This window comes from Sinocyclocheilus rhinocerous, unplaced genomic scaffold, assembly GCF_001515625.1.
Source record: "Sinocyclocheilus rhinocerous isolate Xijiao unplaced genomic scaffold, SAMN03320098_v1.1 scaffold286, whole genome shotgun sequence".
NCBI lineage: Eukaryota > Metazoa > Chordata > Actinopteri > Cypriniformes > Cyprinidae > Sinocyclocheilus > Sinocyclocheilus rhinocerous.
In genome coordinates, this window is record NW_015632405.1 from 820,533 (window position 1) to 840,367 (window position 19,835).

The 19,835-nt window shown below is 37.8% G+C and overlaps 1 protein-coding gene across 2 annotated transcripts in view; it reads right to left on the reverse strand.

The window, feature by feature from the left end:
- Window positions 1–19,020, reverse strand: part of cavin1b (caveolae associated protein 1b) — a 22,680-nt gene extending 3,660 nt beyond the window's left edge. Inside the window, exons 1-2 of one of the 2 annotated variants that reach the window (XM_016555152.1) lie at window positions 18,600–19,020; window positions 18,134–18,529 (exon numbers count right to left, since the gene is read on the reverse strand). In XM_016555152.1, coding sequence (XP_016410638.1) covers window positions 18,134–18,529; window positions 18,600–18,713 — 510 coding nt within the window. In that variant the 5' untranslated portion in view covers window positions 18,714–19,020. Of the gene's footprint in view, window positions 1–18,133; window positions 18,530–18,554 lie in introns of both variants that reach the window. The other variant, XM_016555151.1, reaches the window with a different exon arrangement.
- Window positions 19,021–19,835: the final 815 nt, after the last annotated feature.

Sequence of the window (19,835 nt, forward strand, 5' to 3'; positions counted from 1 at the left end):
TATTTGTGATATCACAAATCCTGGAAAATATGCGTTGTAGTCCAAACGAGTCGTTCGTTGTAGTTTTTGAAAAGTGATTTCTGTTAAATAAAATATCTCCTTTTGAAGTGGACTTTGAGCTTTGTAACTTCGCAGATCTTTTTTATGCTCAAACAGCAACATTACAGACTAACTAAAGTTGAAAGAGTGAAAACGCATAATAGGACCCCTTTAAATGAATTCTAACAAAGGTTGAGAAGTGGAGAACATGCACGACTCACAGCCAGAGCTGTTCCTCTTATGTTCCTCATCAGAGTTTTTGTTTTCTTTCTTTTGTTGTTCTTCCATTCTTTCTTCGCCCTTCCCTTCCGACCTGTCTCCCACCCTCCTGCCCGACCCTAATTCCCAGCATTCCATCCTGTGAAGCCCCTCGTTCCCAAGCACACTCTTTTTCTGCAGCACAATGCTCTGACCTTGTTTGTAAAGGAGACATATTTTCTGTCAGTGTGATACATTGAGTCATCCCGTTTTGCTCTGTTAATGTCTCTGCCAACATTCACAGGCCAAACTAACAAATATAAAGATGTCTTTTCTTGTTGTTTGATTTATTCTTTCCCCTGCATCAAGCTGGGACAAATGATCCACACAGGGAAAACAACAAACAAGCAAACAAAGTGTTGGTAAGCTTGTGCTGCTGCTGGAGGTGTTTGTATTTGCATGAATCTTATACCTCCAAACTCACGTAAAAACAGACATGTCATACTGAGACAAAGTGTCTTCATTCATTCTATGCTACACATGGGGACAGACATATTTTGAATTAATATATTATGTCATAATATTTGGGTTGTTTCATGAGGATGATGCATGCCTGATTTTTCAGTTAAGTTTACTTTGTGTCAAATAGAGAGAGAAGTATTAGAGTAAACCAATTTTTAAGACCAACAAGAGGTCTGTCAGTGTCAAAGTTGGAATATTTGCACCCAAATGGACTTTTGTAACTGCTCCCTCTACAGGTGCGAAAGGTCACATTAGTGAAATTTCACAAGCAAAATAAGCCCATTGTCTGTTGTACAGTATGAACATGAGCGAAATCTGCCTGCAACTCTTTCGCCCTTTCACAAAACTTCACAAAAAAAAACAGGATTTCACCCACAAAATTTTGCTGGGCACAAGAACCGAGTTTGTCAGCTTTTTACATTTATCAAATAAAACAGGGAGGGAGGTCATGTTGTAGGCTTGATTCAAATCCAGGTCCCTGCAAACACAATAGCTTCTTATGATATGATGAACAATGCACAACCCTAATTTTTTTTAGGTAATGAACTTGATGCTAATGCTAACATGCTAACATACACAGTACAGAGAAATCTGTGGCATCAAGACACACACTCTTTTACAAAAGAATGGACTAGTACAAAATAAAGTACTTTGCTGTAGTAGCGCGTCATTTCAAAAAGTTCAAATGTGAAGTCAGACCACAATGAAGTTCAGAATATTAGAAGGGCATCTAATCTAAGGCACTAAAGACCCAAAGGTCAGAAGGTCACTCATTTTGAATAAACAACTTCTCTAAAAGCAGCTGTAATGGAGGAACAGTAAAATGGAAAACATGTTAGAGGAAGAAAGGCAGTCACCTTGGTGAGCCCACATCCCAAAGTGCCTCTCTCAAGTTAATGTTGCATTGTTCTGCTGAGCAGAGAGGAAGGGAAACACGCACTCCACCATTAGAAACAATTGGAAAATGTGAGTAAATGTGTGTATGAGGGGAACGATAAGAGCTGGGGAGTTACATTTCACATTCCCAAGAAAAAAAATCTTTTTGAACTTGTTTCCTTTTGAAATGTTAGATCCATCTAGAGTCAGAAATCCCTTTATATATTTATTATTATGCACTGAACCATATTTAGTATATCTGTGTAAAATGCATGACGCAATTGCTGTTTGCACTGTGGATTGGAGGAAGGCTGGTTTCTTCTTCTACTATATAGGAGAGAAATTACTGGTATTTGCGCCATCATTTAATGCCCCAAAAAAAGCATGTCTTAAAGGGATACTCCACCCCAAAATGAAAATTTTGTCATTAATCACTTACCCCCATGTCGTTCCAAACCCATAAAAGCTTCGTTCGTCTTCGGAACACAATTTAAGATATTTTGGATGAAAACCGGGAGGCTTGTGACTGTCCCATTGACTGCCAAGTAAATTACACTGTCAAGGCCCAGAAAACTATGAAAGACATCGTCAGAATAGTCGATCTGCCATCAGTGGTTCAATCTGAATTTTATAAAGCGATGAGACTTTTTGTACGCGAAGAAAACAAAAATAACGACTTTATTCAACAATTTGTCTCCTCTGTGTCTCTCCGCATCACCGTAGCGCCATTTTGGAGAATATCCGCTGAACGCAAGCAGCGTACGCTCTTCTGTGTCAGCCGCGACACAAGGATAAGTTTTCTACATGTATTTACGCTTTGATTTGAACGAAAATAGCGCATCCGTGTGGCGTCGCTGACACAGAAGAGCGTACGCTGCTTGCGTTTAGTGGATATTCTCCAAAATGGCGCTACGGTGATGTGGAGAGACACAGAGGAGACGAATTATTGAATAAAGTCGTTATTTTTCTTTTTTTCGCGTACAAAAAGTATTATTGTCGCTTTATAAAATTCAGATTTAACCACTGATGGCAGATGGACTATTCTGACGATGTCTTTCATACTTTTCTGGGCCTTGACAGTGTAATTTACTTGGCAGTCACTGTGACAGTCACAAGCCTCCCGGTTTTCATCCAAAATATCTTAAATTGTGTTCCGAAGACGAACGAAGCTTTTACGGGTTTGGAACGACATGGGGGTAAGTGATTAATGACAAAATTTTCATTTTGGGGTGGAGTAACCCTTTAAGCTATCGTATGGCTTCAGAAGTAACAACAAAGCTTTTACGGGTTTGGAACGACATGGGGGTAAGTGATTAATGACAAAATTTTCATTTTGGGGTGGAGTATTCCTTTAAAGCAGGCAGTAATTTGTGCTGATTATTATGGAAATGATCTGGCTGCGTCTGTGTTCTTTAATGTGCGCATTGTTAGTAATTACCCGCAGAATTTTCCCCTCCTATCAGCGCTTTTATGGAATTGCGTTCTAACGCTAATTTGTCCTGTTTAGTAAATCTGGCCCTAACTTTGAAGTTGGTATGTTAAAAGTATAGATATATACTGTATACTTTTAAGATTTGAAGTGCACTACATGTGAACATTCAATACAATTAAGTGCACTTCTTTTTCACAAGGGATGTTGTGTGCCTAATGTGAAATAAAAAAGCACAAAGATGTAAATATATTTCAATCTAAAACAGAGCTCCCCTTTCTTAATCCAGAAATAGATCAGTGATTACTACCAGATACAATAATGTCATTGTTGAAAGCACGTGTCTTGTATCATTTAAGCTAGCTCTGATGTTCAGAAACATTTGTGAAGAGAAGAGAAGAGAAGAGAAGAGAAGAGAAGAGAAGAGAAGAGAATTACCAAGTAATCCCACCATCTAATTCCAGCTGTTTTCACTCATTGCACACACACACGCACAACACAGTTGTCTTGGAAATAAGCAACATACAGTATATCTGAGTCAGTGCAGCAACACGTGTTATAAGGATTCCTCCTTTCTTTCATTCTGTCGCTGCCTCATCGTGATCTGGATAAGAAAAATGGTGTCATGCAAGGCTTTCCCCCTTTTTTCCTCTCAAACACAAGGTGTTCTGCACGTACACACACAGACCCACACATAAGTATGTATGAGTCGCTTACAGAGAGCTGAGACCACATCACAGAATGCTTGACTTTTCCATGAGCCAACCACAGAAGCATGGAGGGCCGTGGGCTAGAGAGATTGACATAATATATGAGCACATGAACAGAAGAGTTGTTTGTGTGTCTCTGAGACAGTTAATGTGCATGTGTGTCTGTGTGTTCATCACAGCGTGTATAAACACAATCTGATACAACAAGAGCTCTTTTGGCTGTGTGTGTGTGTCACATGGTGTGAGGTTTGGTTAACTATCTGTCTATCCGTCGGTCTGTCTGTCTCTCTTGTGTGTTTGCAGGTAGGTTCGTCATATGCTGATATCAGCTGGCTTCAACCCTAGCTGGCCAGCAGAAACGTCCTTTCTTTTATACTTTCATTCATCCGTCCTTCTCTTTTGCAGACAGTATCTGTCATTTTTTAGATGAAAACTATTTTTTCCTCACATACCACAACTTTATATCTCCACAAATTAGATGAAAAAATGAAAATGTCTAAAGTGTTTCATTATGGTTCCCCAAAAATGAAAATTTGGTCATTATTTATTTGACTTCATGTATTTCCAAACCCTCATATGCTGGAAAACTGATTTTTTTTTTTTTTTTAATTCTCAAGTTCACTGAATTTAGCTTTCAAACCAGATTAGTGAACCAATTATTCTGTTAAGGTGGTTCAGAATGAACAATTTATTCACAAATTAAGACTGATCCTCAAGTTGAGTTTACTGACTCATTGATTATATACATTTCAGTCTATTTCTCACACAATCACCATCATATGGATTCAGAAGATTTAGAATATAGCACAGAAGCCATATGGACTACATTTACACTCTTAAAAAATATGCAAACTGGGGGTTCAACAGCTTTGACAGCACTTCAGTAGCCAATAAAGATAACCGATCGTGAAGGGACCAATAAAAGCCCTGCTATCTGAACCGGGAAAAGCCGCCGCTGCAGCAGGTTTTGAAGAGCTGACCGAACAGCGAGGGAGCTCAGCGTAATTAATGGACTCATAGTTTGGAGAAACAAACTACATGGTAGTGTTATCATAAACATCTATATTTTGATTCCGATATTGAAATATCTGACATGGTCCCGTTTAGGGTTGGGAATCGAAAATCGATTCCGAATCCAGAATCGGATACTTAAGGTCAGGAATCGGATACTTGTTGTCAAATAAAAATTTCGATTCCGCCTATCGATTCCTATACGTTTTTTTTTCTTCATCTGTGAGGACCGGACCTAACGATCTGCCAGGACAAGAGGTGGAGTGGAAGGTGCACCACAATAAAACCCCGCCCTTAATCAATATTCCGTTTCACTTGGCAATACATCACAACACTGAAGTCAGTTGCAACTTCCGGTTCACAAGTACTTTGATCCTGATATTTTTCAAGGTATTGAAGTTAGAAATTCCTGTATCATGACCACTAATTCACGTACTTTGTCAATAAGATAAAAGTGGGTTTTGTTCAAAGTAGCTATTATCCACATAGATTCACATTGATATGAATATTTTTTGGTAATTCATTAAATATCGCCGGCTTAAAAGTAACTAGTAACTAGTACTCTGAGTAGTTTTTGAGAGGAGTACTTTGTACTTTTACTTAAAGGGGTGGTTCACTGGGTTTTTTCTAGGCTTGATTGTGTTTATGGAGTGCAGTCTAACATGTGTTAATGCTTCGTTTTTTTAAAAACGCATTATTTTTCACATAATTTACCTTTATTCCACACCTCTCTGTCCCTTCTCTAAGAAACGGGCTGATCATTTAGTACTTGTACTTAAGTACAAATTTTCAGTACTCTTTCCACCACTGCGGCAGACTGATAAATGAAAACACTGTGTGTGGATGGCAGAATATTTCCACTGCCTCACAGAAGCGTCTCTCTTCAGTCACATGTGAAGAGCTCTTTCACATCTGCCTGCCTCCAGCCTGCTGTGTCTCCATGACGATGAGGGATTCCCTACCAAAACACCCTCCGCCCCACCTTTCCATTCAAAGCCAACCACCACACCCACAAACTCCAGCACAGGGTCAGAGCAGAGGGAAAATGAGTGGGTGTGGGGTTTTCCCAAGAATATAGCACTGGATGTGTGGAAGGGAATCCTCCGGACATGTTGCATAACTTCGTCATGGCAGGAAATGGAAACGTGGAACACCAGGATAGGGAGTACGTGTGGAATGTGTATGTGGAGCACAAAGAGCTTTGGTAAGATTTTGTTTCACACAAATCAAGAAACTTAAGCACACACTAAAAGAGGCATATCTTTAGTAGAAAGATAAAAGAAACATTAACAGTTTCCTTTATGTCTTATTTAATTTTTATTCCCCTCCATCAGAGCTCACAAATATCATTCAGGCTATTAAATTCTGCTCCTGGTGGTCCATCTCCCTACAGAGTTTATCTCCATTCTGCTTCAACAAACGTGGCAGGAAGTTTCTAGTAATCCTAAAGACTTGATTAGCAGGTTCAGGGTTTTAATTATCCTTCTGTCCTAATGGACCCTTTTCACATACAGTATGTGATTACATCTTTCCACAGTTATTGCCATTGTAAATCTAACAAAGTTTTAATACTTTTTTGGTAACACTTCAGTATAGGGACCAATTCTCACTAATAACTATTTGCTTATTAGCATGCCTGTTATTAACATATTGGCTGTTTATTAGCGCTTATAAAGCACATATTCTGCATGACAATATTCTACATCCCGAATCCTATACCTAAATTTAACAACTATCTTACTAACTATTAATAAGCAGCAAAATTAGGAGTTTGTTGAGGCAAAAGTCATAGTTAATGGTTTGTTAATAGAGAGAATTAGACTTTAAAAATAAAGTGACCACTATTTTAACAAACAAAAAATAATGTACATTTAGAGCACCATGCATTGTGTTATATAACCTTGCTATTAGATTACAGAAAACTGGTTAATGCTGTTGCATGAATGTTTCTAACACAACAGCTGAGGAAGTGATGACAAATTTGATATATTTCTATCTTTTGATCAACATAATAAATTTTTCTATAGCTTCTACACCCTTGTTAATCAGCTACCATTTCCCTCTGATTTTAGGAATAAATGATGGGTAAGGTTAGGTTTAGGGGTAGGGATTGGGTTAAGTCTGTATTTTTGGACAGTAATGTTGATCCAGGATCAACAAAAGATGTCAACATCAGCTTCTGAAAACCCCAGAAATGTCAAAAGCATCGCTATAAAAGAGTAGCCAATTTGGAAAAGAAATGGTTTCAGTTCTGGATGCATTGACAAGAAAGCTGGGAAATTATGCTCTAAATACAAATGTGTTAATATAGTAATTAAAAATAGAAAAGAAAAGTTTGGATGGATAAAAAATGGGCCCATCGACAGATATATAGATAGATAGTTGGAATTACTTTCTGAATTTTTTTCTTCCAGCTGATGAACGATAAAAACAATGACAGCTAATAAGAATCCACCCAACTTGAAATAACCAATAGCATCACCTACCAAATTGGTTGACTGAAAGAAGTGCAACCAAGGCAGCATTCCCTCCAAATATTAATGATATATAGTTTTAGATATTCAACTTGGTTGCTAAGAAGTTAAGGTTATTCAGTAATCACACAAACTAGGGTTAGGACTGTAGACGGTGGCCCTGAAACTACAGCCTCCACTACCGCAGGATAATGCATCTCAAAAGAGCTTGAGATTTTAATAAACAGAGCATTAATGTGCATTGGTGTGGATGCTATGAACTTATTGTTACAGTGATTTTTATAGTTATCGTTCTTGGTATGAACAGGCCTTTAATGTACCATCACAAGTGTATGTTATCCCATCAGAGTCTGAACTATCCGTTCCTTTATAATGATAATCCTCTCTTATTATATTAATGGAGGAATAGAAGGAGAGAGCAAATATTTGTGTGGACGGACTCTAGGGGAAAGAAGTCTTTTCTTTTCAGCTGTTCTTTTGCGGAGTTATTTTTTCTACTTTAATGTTTCAAAGAGAGGGAGGGAAAGAGAGAGAGAGAGAGAGATTTGACTATATAAAGTGATGGTATGCTAGCTTTCCCTGCAGGGAATATTGTGTGATGAATCAGAGGCTGTTGTTGAGATAGAGCTGTTCAGCTGTTACAACACCAAATTAAACTGTTGATGTCATAAACACTGGGTGTTTCCATGGCAACTGCACAACAGTATCCTCATGGTGACCGTCGAGACAACTGTGGCAATTGTGTACTTAGCAATTGTGACTGTCCTTGAAGATTCACGTCCATGTGGAGTTCAGTGTAAACTTTAGGAAATCACTCATGCTATAAAATGGCAGATCTTGGCCGGATTCCATTAGAACACACTGCTCTGAGAAAATGAACGCTGGCATAGAGCATCTGGAACTCACAAAGCAATTCTTTATTTCTATATTCATCAACAACAGACCATTCAAAAATGTTTCCTAAAGGTTTGGGGCATGGCGTGTGGAGCAACTCATGCGTTCGTGCCATGTTAAGTTTTATAAGCTAAAGCAAGCAGTTTCCAGTCTGTGGCGAGCTGCAACCCTTTTCTTAGACTGACGTGTTCCCATATGCAGTACAGTAAAGAATATTTAGCTTGTTATTCAGAACATGTAGTTGCCATCGGCCTGTTCTGCCCACTGATTTAGAGCGCTGCCCGCCACCACAATCATGGTTGCCATGGTGCTGCTGAGTTACTCTTTCCAATAACAATGGAGGAGAGGGGTTTGTGTTTACACAGAGATTTATGACTGTGTGGAACATCAGCACATCCTCTCTGTACAGCCGTAGTAATGTACTAAATGCTCCCTGCGGCAAAAGAAATACCGATTCAGTCTTCTGTTTCTTATTTTTCCAAACTTTTAAAAAAAAATTTTTTCCACTTTTGCACCAAATGCTGAACAGCCCAGAATCCCTGAATACAAATAATTACAAATGCTTTGAAATTTTAAACACAGGAGGTTTGTCTTTGTCAAAATTATACTATTGGCAAACAATAACATATCAATATTTATTTGGTCAAAAATAGGAAATGCCAAATGGTTTACAGCTGATTTACAATGCCATGTGTGACACGCATAACTTTATCAACCATTGCAACAATCTGTTCTAGTTTGGGAATCGGGAGTGACTCCTGTATTCTGCAAACACACAGAATTCATTTTAGGGGATTCTCTCATGCATTTAAATAGTTTTTTTGACTCACAAAATTTGGCATTGTATATCTTCTTAAGTCCACTAATGTCCAAGAATGAATCTTTGCTGTCTTTCTCCTATCGTTTTTGTTACTGTTAATACAAACGGGATAGTTTCTTGTATAATAAAGGATAATGCTACCTCTGTGTAGGCCCACTGTGACCATCATTCATCTTAAAAAAGAACCACTGGTGGGAGTAACTACTAAAATTAACAGTTCCAAAAAGGCGGTTTTCACTCCAATGCCATAAATTAACCATTTGGTTTCCCTGAAGGACCTTTCAAGGAACAGTTAAAAGAACCATTTTTTTTTCTTGTGAAGAACATTTGATAACCTGAAGAACCTTTTCTACTTTGAAGAACCTTTTGCGTAATGGAAAAGTTCCATGGATGTTCTTCATGGAACCATACATGCCTAAATGTACCATGACGTACCTAGACCTAAATGTAGCAACGTTAATAAAGTTACTAATTGTTTTGTTTTTTTCAGTACAGTAACATCTCTTTTTTTTTTCAAAAGGTATTGGTAATATCATATTTAAACTTTAATACATTTTCATTTGCAATTAATATGCACTCAGGTGTCAGAAATCATTACAGTTTGCACTTATAGTACGTATATTGTAAGTACATTTTTCGGTACTCTTTTTAAAAGTATGCTTTTAAAGTATGTGTACTTCTTAAAGGTTATATATGTATATGTGTGTGTTCACACATGTATATATTGTATCTTGTTATTTGTAGCATAGTAAACTAAGGGTAGCTAAAGTGTAGTTGAACAAATTTAAAACTAGCTTGTAGCTCATACAGTTTCAAAAACATTTACCCAACACTGAACAATATTGAGAAGAAGCGGAAGAGGAAAGATGGAGAGTAGGCGATCGAGTGCAAACAAGATAAAGCCCCTGCCAAACTGAGAAACATGGGCCAAAAGCCAGAGTCATGCTGCTATGCCTCATGCCCGCCTGAAGATTAACTGCACAGAAACAACTCAAAAAGACACACAGCACTGGGCCGTGCCAGCAGTGGATATAGCCATCCATTCTGCTGTTGCCTTCGGCTGAACATGAGGCTTTCTGAGCATCTGATCCAGATCAATTATAACCCAGCCTCGTCCATGAGCCCTCTCCCCCTCATAATCAAACAACTATGCAGCAGATCCTATTTATAGCAACCACTAGTGCCTTTCCTTCCCTTCTCACAGATGTATGTGTGTTTTATGGAGCCCAGATGGCTTTTTTTTCCAAATTTAAAAATTTTTTTTACACTTTTGCACCAAATGCTGAACAGCCCAGAATCCCTGAATACAAATAATTACAAATGCTTTGAAATTTTAAACACAGGAGGTTTGTCTTTGTCAAAATTATACTATTGGCAAACAATAACATATCAATATTTATTTGGTCAAAAATAGGAAATGCCAAATGGTTTACAGCTGATTTACAATGCCATGTGTGACACGCATAACTTTATCAACCATTGCAACAATCTGTTCTAGTTTGGGAATCGGGAGTGACTCCTGTATTCTGCAAACACACAGAATTCATTTTAGGGGATTCTCTCATGCATTTAAATAGTTTTTTTGACTCACAAAATTTGGCATTGTATATCTTCTTAAGTCCACTAATGTCCAAGAATGAATCTTTGCTGTCTTTCTCCTATCGTTTTTGTTACTGTTAATACAAACGGGATAGTTTCTTGTATAATAAAGGATAATGCTACCTCTGTGTAGGCCCACTGTGACCATCATTCATCTTAAAAAAGAACCACTGGTGGGAGTAACTACTAAAATTAACAGTTCCAAAAAGGCGGTTTTCACTCCAATGCCATAAATTAACCATTTGGGTTCCCTGAAGGACCTTTCAAGGAACAGTTAAAAGAACCATTTTTTTTTCTTGTGAAGAACATTTGATAACCTGAAGAACCTTTTCTACTTTGAAGAACCTTTTGCGTAATGGAAAAGTTCCATGGATGTTCTTCATGGAACCATACATGCCTAAATGTACCATGACGTACCTAGACCTAAATGTAGCAACGTTAATAAAGTTACTAATTGTTTTGTTTTTTTCAGTACAGTAACATCTCTTTTTTTTTTCAAAAGGTATTGGTAATATCATATTTAAACTTTAATACATTTTCATTTGCAATTAATATGCACTCAGGTGTCAGAAATCATTACAGTTTGCACTTATAGTACGTATATTGTAAGTACATTTTTCGGTACTCTTTTTAAAAGTATGCTTTTAAAGTATGTGTACTTCTTAAAGGTTATATATGTATATGTGTGTGTTCACACATGTATATATTGTATCTTGTTATTTGTAGCATAGTAAACTAAGGGTAGCTAAAGTGTAGTTGAACAAATTTAAAACTAGCTTGTAGCTCATACAGTTTCAAAAACATTTACCCAACACTGAACAATATTGAGAAGAAGCGGAAGAGGAAAGATGGAGAGTAGGCGATCGAGTGCAAACAAGATAAAGCCCCTGCCAAACTGAGAAACATGGGCCAAAAGCCAGAGTCATGCTGCTATGCCTCATGCCCGCCTGAAGATTAACTGCACAGAAACAACTCAAAAAGACACACAGCACTGGGCCGTGCCAGCAGTGGATATAGCCATCCATTCTGCTGTTGCCTTCGGCTGAACATGAGGCTTTCTGAGCATCTGATCCAGATCAATTATAACCCAGCCTCGTCCATGAGCCCTCTCCCCCTCATAATCAAACAACTATGCAGCAGATCCTATTTATAGCAACCACTAGTGCCTTTCCTTCCCTTCTCACAGATGTATGTGTGTTTTATGGAGCCCAGATGGCTTTCTATTCTCATAACTACACCCTGCACACTTCTTACTGTCTGTTTCACACACTTTTCCTCTAATTCTCTTCTTTTTCTGATCTCATGTGCTGCTTCTCTCTCTCTTTGGTCAGTGGGGGAAGCCCCTGCCTCATTCAGATTGCTTCCAAAGTGACATAAGACAAATAGGCTTTTCTACATGACGTAGACAACGGGAGTATGTCTGTGACTTTGCCATATATGGTCTACCAGTGTTAGGGCCAGATAAAAATACATTAGATATCAACTTACTCCACTATGTGATTGATGTCAATTATGTAAGTTACATGATACAGTTAAGCATTCCAGTCTCTGAAAGGTGGACAAGATCCAAGTTTTCCTTCTAATTTCAGGTCTTTTTCAGTGTGTTTCTCACAGATCTCTGGTTGCGTGAAAACATACAGTCTCTATGATACGGAAATGTTTTAAACCATTGCTACGCATCCAGGTTGAGAATTTCTGAACTTAATCAAAATAGAAAAAGATTTGAGCTCAGGTTAAAGTTTTTAGAGCTCATGAATAGCTTTTGACTATCGGCTGGACAAATGGTCTATATTTAAAACTATTCTTAACAAGAACCACCCACTCATACAGGAAGAGACTGAAACTAACCAACCAGTTCAGTGGATGTACATGACTGAAATTGGATCCAACCCTTAAAGCAAAGTGGAAAGGTGTGCTAAAAGATCTATTTTATGCACTGCCTGCCTTAAACAAAACTCTTGAGTATGTTTTAATGATGCAAAGATTTAATGGCACAATAAGCCATTTCTACAAGCATTCAAAGCATCAGGCAGAATGACATGAAACTTGAAGCCAAACCAGGGCTCTTTATACATACAGTACAGTGCAAGCAAACCACTACCACAGCTTGTTATTACTGAGCTGCCAATGGGACCATTATCTGGCCCTGATAGTAGCAGTCTACGAACTTGTAAACAGTTTCCCTTGGACTGATAAACCTGTGTCTCTCTTCTTTTGTGCAATATGCATTATAGCGTGTCAACTCTGTTATGCATTTACATTTTTGGGCATTATATCTATATGTTAATGTGTGTATATGTTAATGTGTTATGTGATAATAAATGCCAATTGCATTGGCCTACATATATCAAAAGTTTGGGGTCAGCAAGACTTTTTTTATGAAAGAAATTCCTATTTTTAAAATTGTGAAGGATCATGTGACACTTAAAACTGGAGTAGTGGTTTCTGAAAATAAAGTTTTCAAATATAATAAAATAGAGAATCAGAAAATCCTTCTTTTAAATTTTAATAGTATACACACAATATCCCTTTTTTGGACATATGTAGCCTTGGTGGCATGTCTTAAAAACATTTAAAAAAATTTTTTTACTGTCCTCAAATTTGTTTGTTGTTGATCAGTTTAAGAAGTTTAAGGATAATCTAAAATAATATTATTCTTGCTTGTATTTTTTATGAAAATTATTAATATATTTTATTATATTTGGCTATTTGTCTTATTTTTATGTTTAATATGAAATTAATTAGCTTGCATACCTTTGCCTTCTTTAAAGGCAAAACAAACTGCTCACATAGCAGCTATCAGTAACAGTCGCAGCAAATGCATTCAAGAGTTTGAGGTGAAGTTCAGACCAATGAGCCATCAGGATTTTGGAGGCAGGGAGTATCAGGGTGTGAAAGGTACAGGGGAGACAGGGGAGTGAGGATGCCTGAAGTATGAATCAGCACGGTAAATATGAGCTCCACTTTGTTAAGACACCACACCCTACCACACAATCCTCCTCTCTCATTCCCTTTCCTGCTTTCACTGAATAGAAGAGGAATAATAACTGGAATACACCTCTATATCCATGCCCAGAGGGCCCAAGAAGCAACAATAAATGCTATTAAAAGGTTGTAGAGGTTTCTTGTAGTGAAGCATTTAAAATGTGACATATGTGTTTTTCGTTTTAGTGTAGGGAATAAACCTTTGAAACTTAGTAATGCATTTGCCTAATGTGTTATGTGGGTCACCTTATAGGGGCTGACATGTTGAGAACCAAATCTGCTTTTTCTCAGTAACCTCTATTATTATTGGATGCTTTTACACACAGAAAAAAAAATCATATCTGACTGTGAAAAGAACATTTCTACAACCGGATAAACAAAATATTTCAATATCTTGTTTCATTCAGAAATATGTCCTGTTAAGTAAAATGGGTTTAAATATGGATGTCCTATTAAGTAAAGTGTAAAAAATTAAAAGTTGCCAAATTTAACATATGACAAATTAATGCATGACATTTTTACTTTTATTGTTAACCAAAACACATCGCACACAACTATAATGTTTAACTGGTGCAAACTGCTCTGAAAAACCTTTTGTCCCACTCAAATGAATATCAAACACATAATGAAAAGAGAGAATGAAGGTGATAAAAATATGTCAAAAGCATGTGAGCATGAGATAGAGAAAAGCAGAGAGAGAGAGACAGTTGTAGCAGCAGCAGATGACAGGATGAATGTTGATGATGATATAGAGGGGTCAGAAAGGCAAAGAGTCAGCAGTACTAACTGGTAACACCCCCGGGCAGCTAGTTTCTAAAAGGCCTACAATTACGATTCCTATCTGCTTGAAAGGGAAAAGACCAAAATCTCCAAAAACAAACTGTCTTGAAATTCAACCAGCAATAAAGTGTAACAATATTATCACAAAGCGAGCTTTAGTGCAAATTTGTAATATTGACTGTCGCCACCATATACTGTCTCTGCTGAAGTCTAACTACATTGCATTATGACTTCCAGTAGCTTGCCTAGTGACTTCCACACTGCTTGACAGGCCCCTTAATGATAGTCCCTGCTGTATAAAAACTGTGATTCTTTTCATTCAGAACATTCAGTGGGGTGAGGAGAACGGAGTCTTCTTTGGGCAGGGACACAAAAAAAAAATCGCCTGAACACCCTGAAACTCATGACCCTGGAGTGTCTGTTCAGACACACGTTTCGCAAATTATGAAATATGGAACATTGGCCTACTGTGCTGAAGGAGACAAATGATTAGAATGCTCTTTGTCCTATAAAATATTTCAACACACCCATAAAGCATGCAAATCAGACATGTGTGTAATTATCTAATGGTTGGATTTGCATGCCATTGGTGAAAAGACTTGGCTCTGATGAGTTCAGTACTCTGCATATGACACGTATTAGGCCTGAAACATATGCTATGCAAGTGCATGAATGTAAACACTTCTACATTAACTACTAAAGCTTGATTTCACACAACCAGAGCACAATTCACACATGTATTCTCAGCATTAATACAAAGGGTGCTATAGTTGGCATTGTCATAAACTATTTTCGAAAGTAAATTTTCCAAACCAACTTCAAAGAATTAGTGGTGATTACTGTGGTGTCGCCTCACATCGCCTGCATCCTGCCAAAAAAAAAAAAGTTGTGCTTAAACACACCACAAAGTCTACAGCCAATGTCCAACTAGCATTCTGCACCTGCATGAGACGATATAACTCTCCATACCAGCAGGTGGCAGTAGTCTGTATTCATTAATCAAAAAGGAAACCCGGAAAAGCAAGGACTTTGAATATGAAAATTAAGCCTTCTTGCTTCCGTCAATTTTGGTTTTCATCTCGTGCATTGATTTGCTAAGCACAACACCAAATCAGAACGATCTGTTTCACCAATGGGCTTCGCTGCCAATTCAACATGTTCAATCAGCCAAAAAGTCACCAACAGGGGTCAGACTAGTGCCAATGGTGCAGAACACACTGCAAAAAATAGGCTGACAGACTATCACAACAGCCTGACATTGCCTGACCATCACAGTCTTTAAATCAACTTATAACGTTATAACGGAAGAAACTTTTGCCAGTTTGTGTCATCAAATCTTTGAAAGATATTCAAAATTTAGTTTGAATTTGGTTTCTTTGATGGAAGTAAATGAGATATCCATTATCAGACATACATATGTATCTGTATGTCTGTGCAATAATCTATACTTATTACTTTTGAATGGACAGAATATGTGTTTTTTAATCAACTGTAATATTACTGTAGTACCAGCCTACTCGACAGTTTCTTTCTTTCTAACTGGGCAGTTCTTGGTCAAAAATAAATAAATAAAAATCTGTAATAGACTACAATTGATGGTGAAGTAGAAAGTCTGGCAACTTAAGACAATAAGGCAATAATGCACATTGTATAATGAGATGCTTGCAATACATCGACCAAGTATTCGCATCTGTATTTGCATATTCGACTATGTTTCTGACCTTATCGTGTTGAATCACCCGATCTAAAAAAAAAAGAAGAGAGAATAAGTAGATTTGAATGAAAAGAGTGGAATTTGAGCTTCCTAAACTTGCAAAATAATAACAGGGTGGAATTGTGACGGACCCTCCCTCTCTGATGAGCGAAGGGAGAATGTTCGGAAGAGTAATTAGTGAATTGTGTGTGCGTGGGGTGGGCAGCTCCAGCCTCTTCTGACTCACTGTGTGGAAACTCTGAATGTTCTTGCGCCACTGTGCAAAGCTGCAAGCTATTACACATTGCATTATACAGCCAACAAAAAAAAAACTAACTACAGACAGACTGTCTGAGTAACTCTCTCTCTGACAATTTTTGCATGAAACTACCCTTTTCTTGCTTTTCCCACTCCCCTCTACTCTGTCCTTACCCTCTGTTCATATTCTTCCATTCCCTCTTTCCCTAACAAACCACTCCCACCCTTTTCAAATAGTCTCTGGATTTTGCTTGTGGTATTTTCCATAGATGAGAAAAAGAAAGAAACCTTCTCTACATTAATCCAGCATGACTGCCATGTGGGAGAGAGAATGCATGTAAAAACATGTCAGTGTTCGTTTATTCTGCGACCATCAAACAGAATCCTGCTTTTTAAGGCAGCTGGTTGTCCAGCTGAGGCGACTTCAGTAACACACAGTGCAAGCGGACATAAAAGCATACATCAGTTAACACTAGAAAAGCTTTACGTGATTGATTAAAAAAAGTATTTGTTCATTTACGTAACACCTTTAAATGTCTACATGTTATTGCATAAGATAATAAATGTCACGTGTACAAGATGCTGCTAGAGCTTCTTCTCAAAACACTTTTCTTCATAATTTTTGATCAGTGGCTTTTAATCATCTGGTGATTTTATGTCCTAGCAGAGTAACCAGAGGTTAAAAGGATCCAAACATCTTAATCTTAATTCTACACGTAAATTTACTAAGAATGGGGCTCAATGTGTCAATATGAAGGAACATTACATAGGTGTTTTACCCATATTTTGAATTATGCATTGCATTGTGTTGAGTTTTTGTGTTGAAGGAAATGTCTGTAAACGTACAGTATGTGTGATATTTTGAACTCAATTTTTTTTTTTTGTTAAATGTTACACTTGAAAATTGTGCTTTGATGCTTTGTTATGTAATGCAGTGACATTCGATTTTAAGTAAGGAAACACTTTTTAAGAGCCACTATACATGCTTATATTTATTAATTGTAAGATGTAAAATAATGCAAAAGAAAAAGATCTGCACACTGTTATTCTCCCTTTATTTAGAAAAAGTTAAAAATGGTAACGTTTCGGTCAAAGACCTTCATCAGGCGCACATGTCTTACATTAACTTTTTCTAAATAAAGGCAGATCCAAGTCTGCAGATCTTTTTTGTATGATTTGATAAATTTTTTATCTTGCACCTGGTCAAGACACTTTGGATGTGCGTACTTTGACTTTTTTTAATGGTAAGATGTATTCATTTTACCAAGGCCACACCCTACCAACTATGGCTGTGACATGTGATGCAACCTGCAGATTTTATATTGCAAATCACCTTTACAAAACACATTCTTTTACTAAATATCTTTGTAATTTATTAAAGGAACGAAAAAAAAAAAAAAAAACAAGATCTCTTTGCAATACCTCAAACGTTTCTTCTGGACGCCAGTTACAATAAATGAAGAGCATATGGAAACTTTTGCTTTGTTTTTCCTGAGAAAAAAAATCCAGAAATCTTGCATCTAATCTTGGGTTTGAGAAGATATCTCAACCTTTGCTCCGATTTGCCAAGAAACTGAAATCTGCTGTCAGAAGTGAAATCATTGTGAAGTAATGGACGTTTCTTATCAAGTTGCTCCAAGATCTGAGCTATTCCAACTACATAGTACATTCATTTTATAGATACTCTTACTGCATGTCAACAGTTGTCTCAGTTGTGTCCATTTTTCAAGAATTTCAAGAGAAGAATCTGAGACAAAGTTAATATTTAAATCAAACGTAACCTAGCTATGAAACCTGATCAACCTCTAAGCAATCCTAACTGTCCTCTGTGTGCACACTCCTCACCTGGTAGATCATGACTTTGAAGTTTCTTCTCTTCAGAAGTTCGTTCTCGTTGCTCTCCAGGCGTTTGATCTGCCCGGCCTGTTTTTCCAGGCTCCCTCGCACCGTCTTCACATTCACACTGACTTTCCGCACCTTCTCCAGCATCTTATTGACCGTGTTGGCTGTGGTGGTGTGGCTCTTAGACAGTTTGGTGAGTTCCCCCTGGATGCCCGTCACTGATCTCTCCATCTCCCGCTGACGGGCTTCCAGCCCAGCCTGAGTCTGCTGGATCTGGTCCACGGCTCCAATGATTTTGTCCAGCAGCGCCAGGACCATGACTCCATTCATCTCACCTTTGTCTCCCTCACCTGCCTCTTCTTTCTCATCAGCGGCTTTTGCTTTGTTCTCGGCGATGGCCTCATCTTCATCATCAGAGGCTTGCCTCTTCTTTCTCATCAGCGGCTTTTGCTTTGTTCTCGGCGATGGCCTCATCTTCATCATCAGAGGCTGGGAGGTTGATTTCATCTTCTGAGATCTCAGTAAGGGATTTGTGCAGGTCAGGCACCTCCAGGTGCAGATGGCGGTCTTCAATCACTTCCATGCTTAAAAGCTTGAGAATGTGGTAAACTAGCGTGGAATGTGAAAGGATACAAGCAGTGGAAAGTTCTGTGTCCTTACTCGCCTTTTTCTTTCTGCTCTCAGGATTCCCCTTTAGAGTTCACCTAACTGTTCCCTCCTCTGTCACACTCACCACATCTGCTCTCCTCTCTCTCTTTCTCTCTCTGAGTGTGTTTGGGATCTGGCCAGAGCAGCGGATGCTGGCAAGCAGGCTGTGGACGGTCTGTACTGCATGAGCGCTGGGTCGTGAATGCCACATTTTCCTGTGAAACCCTCCAGACAAATCAGCTGCGTGCCAGCTGCCTTCCTCTTACCCACTGACACTCCCCCTGCACACTGTGTATGTGTGTGTTGGAGAGCAGTGCTCCACCCAGTGGCCTGCATTGGGACCCCATTGTAAAAAAAAAAAAAACACACAAATGATATCTCTGTGGACATTAACTTTTTCCACTGTCAAAACAGTTTACATTTAAAGATGAAGACCCCGGTCATATCAGTGGTCTAGAAAATATTCTACATAAGATTCTACATAAGGGTGGTCCACCTCATTGTGGCTGCTATGAACAACTAACCAGACAAATACTACACACCTGAAATCACAAGAGACACCATTGTAAAAAAAAAAGAAAAAAAGAAGAAGAACACTTTAAGCATCCTTTTAAAATACAGAAATAAAATACTTAAGTGCAAACTGAATGTAATGTTTTCAGACACTTGCATGTTAAAAATGAAAACTGTACATTTACATAAAATGCATTTTGACCCACCTAAGCAGGACTTAAGTCATCCTTATATGTAACTTCATAATTACTTCTATTGTCTTTGAAATATGGTTAAAGTGCTCTGCTAAATGTACTGACAAGCATTTATGGTAGTGCTGTCAAATCGTGATTAATCACATCCAAAATAAAAGTTATTGTTTGCATAATACATGTGTGTGTGTGTATGTATGTATAAATACACACACACATGCATATATTTAAGAAAATATGTTAATTGTATATATTACAGTAAATATATTATATATTTATATATAAATATTTTCTAAATATATACTGTATGTGTGTATTTATATATATGCATAATATACATAAACTTTTATTTT